Raw genomic sequence first — 12,799 nt, forward strand, 5'->3', positions numbered from 1 at the left:
GCCGATGTTCAGGACTCCTGCGCTATAGGGAACAGCGCCAGAACTTAGCTCCCAAATGCTCAACACTAATGGTATGCTTGCTATGAGACCGAAAGGAAGGAGGAGGAATGTGCCCAGAGAACGCGCAAAAGAGTTTTGCAGTAACATAGTTGATGACGGCAGAAAAAGACCTGCATGGTCCATCCAGTCTGCCCAACAAGATAAACTCATATGTGTATACCTTACCTTGAATTTGTACCTGTCCTTTTCAGGGCACAGACCGTACAAGTCTGCCCAGTAGTATTTCCCGCCTCCCAACCACCAGTCCCGCCTCCCATCACCGGCTCTGGCACGGACCGTATAAGTCCGTCCTCCACTATCCTCGCCTCCCAACCACCAACCTCTCTTCCCCCACCTACTACTACTACTACTATTTAGCATTTCTATAGCGCTACAAGGCATACGCAGCGCTGCACAAACATAGAAGAAAGACAGTCCCTGCTCAAAGAGCTATGTAATAAAAGTGAGCCAAGTATAGGACAATCAAGCCATTGTGACATTACTGATGAGGTTGGCTCTTATTGGTGGACTGAGGCATTATGACATCACAATATTAGCTCTGGTTACAAGAGACTACTATTACTACTATTTATCACTTCTATAGCGCTACAAGGCGTACGCAGCGCTGCACAAACATAGAAGAAAGACAGTCCCTGCTCAAAGAGCTTACAATCTAATAGATGCTCTTTTGCACATGCCCAGGCAAACCAGGAAGTGAAGCACACGTCGGTGCCATTCTTCTGCACCTTTAAATATAAGCTTTCAAAAAAAAAAAAAAAAATTTAACTGTATGACAATGAAGAGAACAGAGGGAAGGGTATAAAAAGGGGGGGAGGGTGGGGTTGTTCAAGGGGGTTTGTGTTTGTTCAAAGCGATATATGTCTGTAGGAACCTTGAAATTTATAAATAAAGATTAAAAAAAAAAACCAAAACATTTCCCCTTGAAAGGCTTATATTTAAGCACAGAAAACAGGCACCAATGTGTGCTTTCGGTTTCAGGTTTGCTCAGACTCGCACACATTTGTTTTTCACTCCCAGCACTTAAGAGGCTTGCACAGGCATCCTTCCGTTTCTGAAACAAATCAAAACCAGCAGATTTTAAGCTGAAAAAAAGTAAGACATCCTCTCTTCAGTAACCCCAATGTCCGGCTTTCAGCTGGCATTAGGTTTCCATTGGTAAGGGCAGGGTTTGTTTCTGTGCTGTTCTCTGGGCATTGGCAGGGAATTAGCAAATGACCTCGTTTACGTCCGTTTGCCTACTTTCAAATACAATTTGTGCTAATCTTTTGCGCACACGTGTCCTGCGCTGCAGCCCTGAACATTTTGTGCAGGTTGATGCCAGCGCTAGTCCAGTTCTAATCGGCTCTAGCACTTAGCGTTAAGTTCTGGGCATCGGCCCACCACTGTAAAAATAAATAAATTGGTATTCTGTGACTTGGAAGTGTTACTGAGACCCCAGCATTGATCCTTTTAGGAATCTTCTGTGTTTATCGCATGCCTCTCTTTTTAATTCCATCACTGATTTTGTCTCTTACCACCTCTTCCGGAAGGGCATTTCTGGCATCTACCACTCTTCCTGTGAAGAAATATTTCCTGACGTTGCTCCTGGGTTGACCCTCTTGTAGTTTCTTAGCTTGTCTCTGCTTGTACAGGTTCCCCTTGCTGAAAAGGGTATGTTTATGCATTAACTAGCCGTTCAGCCCGTAAAAACGGGCTAGTATAGGAGGGGGGGTTGAAAGGCCCCCCACCCTGCCGCCGAGTTCGCCGCTGCCGCTCCCCCTCTGAGTTCGCCCCCCCCCCCCCCCCCCGGAGCCGTCGCCACCCACCTTCCACCCGGTCGGTCCCTCGCTCCGCTATTGAAACAGCGAGGGCACGCAGCACACAGCTCTACTGCTGAGCTGCCATGGCCTTCCTTCTTCTCTGCCTGTGTCCCGCCCTCGTGTGACGTAACGTCGTCGAGGGCGGGACACAGGCAGAGAAGAAGAAGGAAGGCCGACGGCAGCTCAGCAGAGCGGTGTGCTGCGTGCCCTCGCTGTTTCAATAGCGGAGCGAGGGCCCGACCGGGTGGAAGGTGGGTGGCGGCGGTGACTCCGGTGGGGGGGGGAGCGTTAGCGACGGCGGTGTCCCTCGCAAATGCGCAGTAGAGACCCTCTCTGTTCCGCCCTCGTCCTCACGTATTGACGCGGGGGCGGGGCAGAGAGGGTCTCTACTGCGCATTTGCGAGTGAGTACGACACTCGCCATTTATATATATTGATACCTTTCAGGTATTGAAATGCCGTGTCAGATCTCCAGAGAAAACAAAAAAGGGTGACGGAATTCAGTAAGGCATGAGATAAGTACAGAAGATCCTTAAGGGCAAGAGGCACTTCAGCTCAAAACAGCTGTGAAATGACTTTTGGGACATCTGAGAATGAACGGTGTGTGTTTGTGGGGGAGGGCCCTTACTGGGTGGATCATTTCGGCCTTTATTTGTCATCATCTACCGTGTTACTATGAAAAGCCACAAGAATATTATACAAAACTGTAGGTGAGTTTTAGTAAAAAATTTGTGTGAAAGCTGCTGGTACTAAATATGGTCATGTGAAAATTTACCAGGGTTGAAATGCAGAGGAAGTAAAAAGCTGGCAAGTAGTGAATCTGTTTCCCATAACCAACACGAAGACCCCGCACGATGGTACCATAGTTCTGCTTCACATTTATATCCTGTTCTCACACAGAGTCCCGGCAGTTTATAAGCATAACTGATTTACAAAACTTCAAAAACAGTTTTAAGCCTGTTTTTAAAATACAGATGTCTTCAATATGGACTTAAATCCAAACAGTGGCCTAGTGGTTAGAGTGGTGGACTTTGGTCCTGGGGAACTGGGTTCGATTCCCACTGCAGCTCCTTGTGACTCTGGGCAAGTCACTTAACCCTCCATTGCCCCATGTAAGCCGCATTGAGCCTGCCATGAGTGGGAAAGCGCGGGGTACAAATGTAACAAAAATAAAATAGATACTATTGGAGATTCTACATGGAATGTTGCTACTATTGGAGATTCTACATGGAATGTTGCTATTCCACTAGCAACATTCCATGTAGAAGGCTGCGCAGGCTTCTGTTTCTGTGAGTCTGACGTCCTGCACGTACGTCAGACTCACAGAAGCAGAAGCCTGCGTGGCCACATTGGTGATCTGCAACGCTTCTACATGGAATGTTGCTAGTGGAATAGCAACATTCCATGTAGTATCTCAAATAGTAGCAACAGTGGAGGAGTGGCCTAGTGGTTAGGGTGGTGGACTTTGGTCCTGGGGAACTGAGGAACTGAGTTCGATTCCCACTTCAGGCACAGGCAGCTCCTTGTGACTCTGGGCAAGTCACTTAACCCTCCATTGCCCCATGTAAGCCGCATTGAGCCTGCCATGAGTGGGAAAGCGCGGGATACAAATGTAACAAAAATAAAATAGATACTATTGGAGATTCTACATGGAATGTTGCTACTATTGGAGATTCTACATGGAATGTTGCTATTCCACTAGCAACATTCCATGTAGAAGGCTGCGCAGGCTTCTGTTTCTGTGAGTCTGACGTCCTGCACGTACGTCAGACTCACAGAAGCAGAAGCCTGCGTGGCCACATTGGTGATCTGCAACGCTTCTACATGGAATGTTGCTAGTGGAATAGCAACATTCCATGTAGTATCTCAAATAGTAGCAACAGTGGAGGAGTGGCCTAGTGGTTAGGGTGGTGGACTTTGGTCCTGGGGAACTGAGTTCAATTCCCACTTCAGGCACAGGCAGCTCCTTGTGACTCTGGGCAAGCCACTTAACCCTCCATTGCCCCAGGTACAAATAAGTACCTAAGCCACATTGAGCCTGCCATGAGTGGGAAAGCGCAGGGGTACAAAAAAATAAAGAGGTTACTACTACTACTTATCATTTCCTGCTCGACAGAGCTTACAATCTAATCAAGACAGGCAAACAGGACAAATAAGGGATAAGGGAATTACTTAAGGCATAGGAGCCAACTTTTCAAAATTACCGGGGGTGCCAAGCCCAGTGGAAATAGCCCCTCCCTGGACATATACAAGGAATTTTCTCAATACTGGGAGTGCTCAAGCACCCACAGAGTCGGCTCCTATGACTTAAGGTGGGAATGATAAAACAGACATGGGTACTGTACAAGTGAATCGGGGTTAGGAGTTAAAAGCAGCCTCAAAAAGGTGGGCTTTTAGCCTAAATTTGAAGATGGACAGAGATGGAGCTTGACGTACTGGCTCAGGAAGTCTATTCCTGAGGGGGGGGGGCGAACTCGGAGGGGGAGCGGCAGCGGCGAACTCAGCGGCGGGGTGGGAGGCCTTTCAACCCCCCCCCCCCATACTAGCCCGTATAGTCTATTGTACAGTCTATTCCAGGCGTATGGTGCAGCAAGATAAAAGGAACGGAGTCTGGAGTTAGCAGTGGAGGAGAAGGGTACAGATAAGAGAGATTTACCCAGTCAACGGCGTTCCTGGGGAGGAATGTAGGGAGAGATGAGAGTGGAGAGGTACTGAGGAGCTGCAGAGTGAAGGCACTTGTAAGTCAATAAGAGGAGTTTGAACTGTATGCGGAAACAGATAGGGAGCCAACGAAGTGACTTGAGGAGAGGGCTAATAAGAGCATAACGACACTGGCGGAATATAAGTCGTGCAGCAGAATTTTGAACAGATTGAAGGGGAGAGAGATGACTTAGTGGGAGACCCGTGAGAAGCAAGTTGCAGTAGTCTAAGCAAGAGGTGATAAAGAGTGTGGATAAGGGTTTTGGTAGTGTGCTCAGAAAGGAAGGGACAAGGTTGAGGTGAAGCCTAAATCGACACATTCACGGTTCTCACTGAGGAGCATGGGGACAGTTGGATAATTAGGAATCGTGGCTTAGTATATTAAATACATGACTGATAATCTTTTAAGCACTTTTGTTTATATTTAATCTAATCTGGCATTTATAGTGCGCTTTACCACAAAATGGCTCAAGGCAGATATGCCTTATAACAGTACATTTTACAATCAAGCAGATCCAGTTAATATCAATCTCCAGACAACTAACATAACCCACAGTTACAATCCTACAGGCCTATAGCAAGTTTGTTTGTTTTAACAAATAACCAGGTTTTTAAATTTCAACAATTTTATTGATGACAAAGCCAAGGAAAACCAATCAACAGTGCAGGTACAACATAGTAAATAACCTACCAACCAAGGTAAATACAAAAACACCGAAGCCGTCATCAGATTTTTATAAAAATGTTCTCCCAACCCAACCCCCCCCCCCCCCATTCCATATTTCAAAAACAACCAATTCCCATATATCCCCCCCCCCCCCCCAATCACAAGCATAAAATGCCACTAAAGAATCCAAGAGCCAGGACACTGATGACTCCCGAAGTCCCCCACAATACCAAAAGAAACCCTACCCCCCCTCACCCACCCCTCCCAGCCCAAAACTCCAACTATATCACTGGTCTAAAAATAGTAATAAACGTACAAATTACTAAACAAAAGACTATGTCCTCAAGAAAATAACATATCAAAATAAGCTTCCCACACCTTCAGAAAACGGACTTTCCTCTTAAAAGAACCCCTCGTCTCTTTCGCCTCCCAGGTGGCCAACAAATGCACCTGGTTCTGCTAATGCCAATAGGTCGGAGGATCTGGCGAAGGCCAGGCCTGTAAAATACACTTCCGTGCCACCAAGGACAGCTTACAAAACAATAAAGTACCCTCCTTGGAACTACTCCGAAAGGCACCCGGCAGGTCCTGAATCAAATGTTCCACTGATCCAGTAATTTTGCACTTAAATGTAACCTCCGTAAAGTGCAGAATGGAAGACCAAAATGTCTGTATCCTTGAACAGTCCCAAAAAGAATGGATAAACGTACCATCAGCCACCTATAACCAGGTTTTAGGGCTTTGTCTAAAGTCCCTATGTGAAGACAGAGATCTTCTATCACCTAGTAAAGAATTCCACAGATCCGACCCCCCCCCCCCCCACCCCACCCCTAATAAAATCTTATTCAATAATTTAAGCTTCTCTACCCATGTGCAAGTGTCTAGAGGGCCCATATAAGGAGACCAAGAGGGGCATAATCGTAAGGGACGTCCTTGCAAAATGTCCCCATCCGGGGACGGGACCCGTATTTTTGAAACAAGATGGACGTCCATCTTTTGTTTCGATAATACAGTCAAGGACATCCAAATCCTGAAATTTGGTTGTCCTTAGACTTGGTCGTTTCTGGTTTTCGGCGATAATGGAATCCAAGAACGTCCATCTCAGAAACAACCAAATGCAAGCCTTTGGTCGTGGGAGGAGCCAGCATTCGTAGTGCACTGGTCCCCCTCAAATGCCAGGACACCAACCGGGCACCCTAGGGGGCACTGCAGTGGACTTCATAAATTGCTCCTAGGTACATAGCTCCCTTACCTTGTGTACTGAGCCCCCCAAAACCCACTACCCACATCTGTACACCACTACCATAGCCTTTACAGGTGAAGGGGGGCACCTATATGTGGGTACACAGGGTTTCTGGTGGGTTTTGGAGGGCTCGCTGTTTTCTCCACAAACGTAACAGGTAGGGAGGGTATGGGCCTGGGTCCGCCTGTCTGAAGTTCACTGCAGTACCCACTAAAACTGCTCCAGGGACCTGCATGCGCTGTCATGGACCTGAGTTTGACATCTGAGGCTGGCATGACATATTTTTAAAGATGTTTTTTTGAGGGTGGGATGAGGGTTAGTGACCACTGGGGGAGTAAAGGAAGGTCATCCCCGATTCTCTTCGGTGGTCATCTGGTTATTTTGGGCACCTTTTTGTGCCTTATTCCTAATAAAACAGGTCCGGGTGAAAACGTCCAAGTGTTCATCAGGGACGTCCTTGTTTTTTTCGATTATGGGTCAAGGACATCCAAGTGTTAGGCACTACCAAGTCCCGCCATCGCTACGCCTCCGATACACCCCCTTGAACTTTGGACGTCCGTGTGACGGACTGCAGTTGGAGACGTCCAAAATCGGGTTTCGATTATACCAATTTGAACGTCCCTGGGAGTAGGACGTCCATCTTCCGATTTATGTCGAAAGATGGACGTCCTTCTCTTTCGAAAAATGAGCCCACAAGTGAGACAAATATTCTGAGGCCGGGCCATGAGGAATTTTAAACACAAACAGCAACAATTTAAAATAGCCCTATCTTTTAATGCCAGCCAGTGTTAAGTGTGTGAAGTAGGGGGTGGTTTGATTGCATCCCCTCCCCCAAAATACTAATTTGGATCCTCCATTTTGGAAAACATGAAGCCTATTAAAGGTACAGTGGCCTCTTTTTGTTTTCCACAGCAAAATCAGGGTTTGTAGACTTTTTTTTTCCTCTGTATTTCCCAGGCACCTTTTTTGCTCTGGAAGCTAAATGTGGAATAATGTTTTTAACGTGGCTATGTTCCAGGGCCACTTTTTAAACACTGAAGCCTAACCAGAAAATGTCCGTTATCTTCGTCCCACTGCTGTCCAGTTCAAGGTAGTTTTGGAATGAATCTGATCAAAGGTTAAACCTAAAACAGGAGAGTAAATATTCTGCATTCTGTGGTATAACATGACCTCTGAATGAAAGCATGTTTCAAAGCCATTAAGGTAGAGAAGTTAGGTAAACACAGTTGCTCAACCTGCATGTCTTTCCTCAATACATAATCAAACGTGGGAGCTAATGAGGATAAAATCGCAATACACAGTATACCAAAAATCCTCACTAAGATTGGAATGAAAAAAAGCTCAATGCTTTGCAAGTGCTGGGTATATCATACTGATGGAGGAAAAAGCCTTAACAGACTCCCCTCCAATAGACTCATGAGTCCTTAAATGTACTTGCTGTCAACATTGGCTTTAAAAAAACCTCCACAAGTTGTTGCAATTTCTAATTTTTAAAGCTTGTACATTCTTAAAAACAACTTGAGTGGAGGAGTAGCCTAGTGGTTAGTGTAGCAGAGTTTGATCGTGCGGAACTGGGTTCAATTCCCATTGCAGCTCCTTGTGACTCTGGGCAAGTCACTTAATCCTCTATTGCTCCAGGTACTTAAATAAGTACTTGTATATACTATGTAAACTGCTTTGAATGTAGTCGCAAAACCACAGAAAGGCAGTATGTCAAGTCCTATTCCCTTTCCCTTATCTTTTACTGGTCCACAGCGTCTTCACTCTCTCTACGGCAGACAATGGCCAAAGTTTCGTCCACTTCGTCCGTGGTCCATTCAGAGCTGAAAGAATCCGGTTCTGACGGCAGCTGGCCAGCCTTTATTCCACTCTGATTAGACTGCAAATTGCCTGGGGCAGATGGGCTTAACATATTCAGGGTACAACTCCCAACACAACCCCAACTGTCAGCTGTGCACGTTTGCTCTGATTCTTCCCTGGTCTGTGTGCAACTTCAAGCATTTCTCAGGTGCGGGACATCTCCCAGGTACAAAAAGTCCAGTTACAAGCTTTGAGCCAAAGTTACAGAAGTAGGTGTTAGGAAGTGGCTCTTAAATCCAGGTGTGGAGACATGATTCTCCAATCTCCAAGATAGATAGTACTGGTATCTAGGATATCCGTGCTCCAGGGGCATAGCCAGACTTCGGTGGGAGGGGCATCCAGAGCCTGAGGTGAGGGGGCACATTTTAGCCCCCCCCCCCACACCCCCCCCCCGGCGCCGCCACTGCCCTTCTCCCGTCCCTTTTGATTCCCGTTTCCCCACCACCGCCAGGTACCTTTGCTGGCGGGGGTCCCCAACCCCCGCCAGCCAAAGTCCCCTTCAGCGCCAGTCTCCGAGTCCGGCGCATTCGCTGATCTGGAATCAGCAACGTGCCGGAGACCGGCAACGTGAAGGTACCTGATGGCGGGGGATAGTTGGCAGCAGCAGGAGGGGGGGGTCGAATGTGGCAGGGGAGGGTCAGCGGGGGGGGGGGTGAAAGCAGGGGGGCCAGGGCTAAATCTGCGGGGATATTTACAGAATAAGCTTCAGCACATGGCATCAGGGCTCCTAAACAGAGGTGCCCCCTTGCTGTGGTCAGACTCAAGTCATCACAAAAATTCTTCTGCTTCAGCTCTTAATGAGATAAAACTATCAACTACTATAAAGAGAGTGTTACATCGGACCTTCCTTGAGGAATTTATTGCCTGATGAAATTCATGGTGCTTCTTCTTATCTGGGTTTTTGTAAACTTGTGAAAACTTGTGGGGTTTTTTTTTTCAGCAGTGTTTTCTTTTATCTGGAATTTTGTAAAAATTCTTGAAGATATGTTGGGTTTTTTTAGTAGTATTCTTCGATCCAGATTTTATAAATTTTTTGAAATTTTTTTTTTTTGTGGTGTTTTGTTTAACTATGCTATTAGATGAGGATTTTTCTCTTTTTTTTCATTTTAGGTTTTATTATTGATGAAGTGGTAATGTTTTATTTTGTGTTATACTGTATCAATATTTTTTTTTTATTGTGAGACACCTTTACGCTTCGGTGAAAGGCGTTATATAAAATTAATAAGTCAAATCAAACGTACAACTTTTCTTTTTAATTAAATTTGGACATGAGTGGGTATGTTTACTAAGATGCGTTAGCGTTTCTAACGCACCTTTAAATTTAAGGCGCGCTAAACGCTAACACGCCTATGCAATTCTGTGGACGTGTTGGCGTTTAACGCGCATAAACCATTTACACGTGTTAAAAACGCTAACGCGCCCATAGCGAACCTTCGTAAACATAGGCAGAAGATAGCTTCCCAGCTATTTCAAGCTTTGGTGCAGGGCTTCCTAGTTTGATCTGCTTGTAGAGGATTCTAACGCTCTTGCCTGTTTTTTTCAACCATAGGGTACGTTGCCGGTGACTGGACGGCGCAGTTCTCGCTGCTCTTCCAGATTGTCACTTATGTCTTTGTGTCCATGTTTTTCATCTCCTGCGAAGCTGGTGCTCAGACTGTAATCTACTGTGCCATCTCTGACGAGGTGCTCCAACATAACGGCGGCTACTTCACCGACTGTCGGCCCAGCAGACTCTGTTCTTATGCCGAGGATGCCGGCATAGCGAAAAAACTGTGGGAGGCTAGTGAGGGTATGGTGGGACTGACATCTTTCCGTAGGCAGCCTGCTGAGTCATGACCAACATGTTTCTCCACAGTGACCCTCTTGACGGGAGACCATGATGTCAGCCGTGAACTGATAGCTTTAAATTAAGCCTGGCAAAAACTGGCTGCCTCATTGTGAGAATGAATTACCCTTTTGTCGCTGTTTTATTCAGGTCTCGGGCTTACATGTTGATTTTTTTTTCATGAGATTTTAATAAAGTCAAGAAAGAATAGTAAAGACCAATGCAAACATTTCCTAACCAAAACTGTCCGACGAGCTGGGGAAGAAGGGCAGTCCCCCTGCATGGCAAGTTAGGAGGAGGGAGAAAGATGCCTCCATTTTGGAATCTTTCAGTGAGAAAACAAACTATGGGCCAGATGCACTAAACTTAACGAGCCATTAACGAGCAAGTAGTAAACCCTGGCATTCACTAAAGACTTTTTTCCGACGACGGTAGAAGCTAACGAAAACGGAATGCAGATGAGCAAATTTTGTAGAAACCCTATTGTAATGAGATGCACTAACCTTTTCCGGTTGCCTTAACGCTGGAAAATCTAACGAGAGGTCTGTAGCTCTCGGGGCTGCGCAGGATAAAACTTGGCCCAAAGTAACAAAAAAAATCGGGGAACAAAAAAACGCTCCACTTCAAAAAAAAAAACGTCATCCCCTGACGCTGAACCCTGAAGAAGAAGAGGTTTCCCTGCTCATCACCCCCCCCCCCCCCCCCAATAATAAAAACAACCTTTTTTTGGCAGTGTTTCACTCAGCTGAGAGATCTGGAAGTCTCTGAGCCAATCACAGCGCGTTTAGCTTGGCTGAACGCGTTGTGATTGGCTCAGGGACTTCCAGGTCTCAGCTGAGTGAAGCACTGCCAAAAATAGACGTTTTTATTATTGCAGGGGGGAATGACGGCCAAAATGGACCTTTTTTTTGGATGGGCGTCCTCAACTGAGTGGAGGAGTGGCCTAGTGGTTAGGGTGGTGGACCTTGGTCCTGGGGAACTGAGTTCGATTCCCACTTCAGGCACAGGCAGCTCCTTGAGACTCTGGGCAAGTCACTTAACCTTCCATTGCCCCATGTAAGCCGCATTGAGCCTGCCATGAGTGGGAAAGCGCGGGGTACAAATGTAACAAAAATAAAATAGATACTACTGGAGATTCTGCATGGAATGTTGCTACTATTGGAGATTCTACATGGAATGTTGCTATTCCACTAGCAACATTCCATGAAGAAGGCTGCGCAGGCTTCTGTTTCTGTGAGTCTGACGTCCTGCAGGACATCAGACTCACAGAAGCAGAAGCCTGCGCGGCCACATTGGTGATCTGCAAGGGCCGACTTCTACATGGAATGTTGCTGGTGCAATAGCAACATTCCATGTAGAATCCCAAATAGTAGCAACAGTGGAGGAGTGGCCTAGTGGTTAGGGTGGTGGACTTTGGTCCTGAGGAACTGAGTTCAATTCCCACTTCAGGCACAGGCAGCTCCTTGTGACTCTGGGCAAGTCACTTAACCCTCCATTGCCCCATGTAAGCCGCATTGAGCCTGCCATGAGTGGGAAAGCGCGGGGTACAAATGTAACAAAAAAAAAACCTGCACTGTCCTCTGTCGAGCCGCATGGGAGAGGGTGAGCAGCGCGGCGTCTTCAGGCAGCACAGGGAAGCGTATTTGGCATGTGCAGAGCAGCCAGCATAACGCTTGGCTGCTCTGCGCATGTTCGACTGGCCAACTGTTCAGCGACGGAATGGAGAATGCAAGTGAGCTACAATGAGCAGCTCATTTGCATTCCTTTTCCTTGATGCATGCCCGTTCCTTACCGATTCGTTAAGGGAAGGGCTTTAACAAGTCTTTAGTGCATCTTGCCCCATATATATTTTTTATTTATTTATCAGACTTATATCCCACATCCACAAAATCTAAGCAGGTTACACTAAAACATTCTTACTACAAAATAAAATGATAACAAATAAAAATATATAATTTAAAACCAACTCGTTCACTGTCTGTGTTTGTCATGACTGTGGGTTCAGCTTGCTGTGAAGAATCAACACGTGCGGTCTGACCCATTTGGTTGTATTATTTATTTTGGGGAGGGGTGAAAATCGCCACGTTGTGTTGCCTTTTGGTCTGTTTTGTGTGGTTGTAATAAAAATCAATAACAAAAATAACAACTTGTTCAAATTATTCTTCTTTTAATTGTATCGTCATAAAGGGCCCTGTTTACTAAGCCACGTTATAGGCGCGTTAGCGTTTTTAATGTGCATTAACCATGTATGCGCATTAACTGTATACACGCCTACATTATCCCTATAGGCGCCTACATAGTTAGTGCGCATGCTAATTGTAGGTGCGTTAAAAACGCTAATGCACCTTAGTAAACAGGGCCCAAAGTGTCAAGCCAAAAAAATACCAAATCATAAGCAGCCAGTGGGGGCCAGAGCCCAAAGTGGGGGAGGGGCACATTTTAGGCCACCTCCCCCAGCCGCCACTGCAAGGTACCTTTGCTGGCAGGGGTCTCCAACCCCCGCCAGCCAGTCTTCAGCGCCAGTCTCCGGCGCACTGCATTCGCTGATGATCTTGACGTCCTGCACGTTCCTTTAAGTGAAATTGCTCAGTTTCACTTAAAAGAACGTGCAGGACGTCAGGACTCAAGAAAGCACAGACCGGCGCT

At 46.4% G+C, this 12,799-nt stretch overlaps 1 protein-coding gene across 8 annotated transcripts in view; it reads left to right on the forward strand.

Moving 5' to 3' along the window:
• The window catches only part of LOC115480570 (retinol dehydrogenase 14-like), a 50,106-nt gene extending 39,538 nt beyond the window's left edge, over window positions 1–10,568 (forward strand). For all 8 annotated transcript variants that reach the window (XM_030219348.1, XM_030219349.1, XM_030219346.1 and 5 more), the window contains one exon: window positions 9,878–10,568. In XM_030219348.1, the coding sequence (XP_030075208.1) occupies window positions 9,878–10,164 (287 nt within the window). In that variant the 3' untranslated portion in view covers window positions 10,165–10,568. The remainder of the gene's footprint in view (window positions 1–9,877) is intronic.
• The last annotated feature ends 2,231 nt before the right edge of the window (window positions 10,569–12,799 follow it).

This window comes from Microcaecilia unicolor, chromosome 11 (assembly GCF_901765095.1).
Source record: "Microcaecilia unicolor chromosome 11, aMicUni1.1, whole genome shotgun sequence".
Taxonomy (NCBI): Eukaryota; Metazoa; Chordata; class Amphibia; order Gymnophiona; family Siphonopidae; genus Microcaecilia; species Microcaecilia unicolor.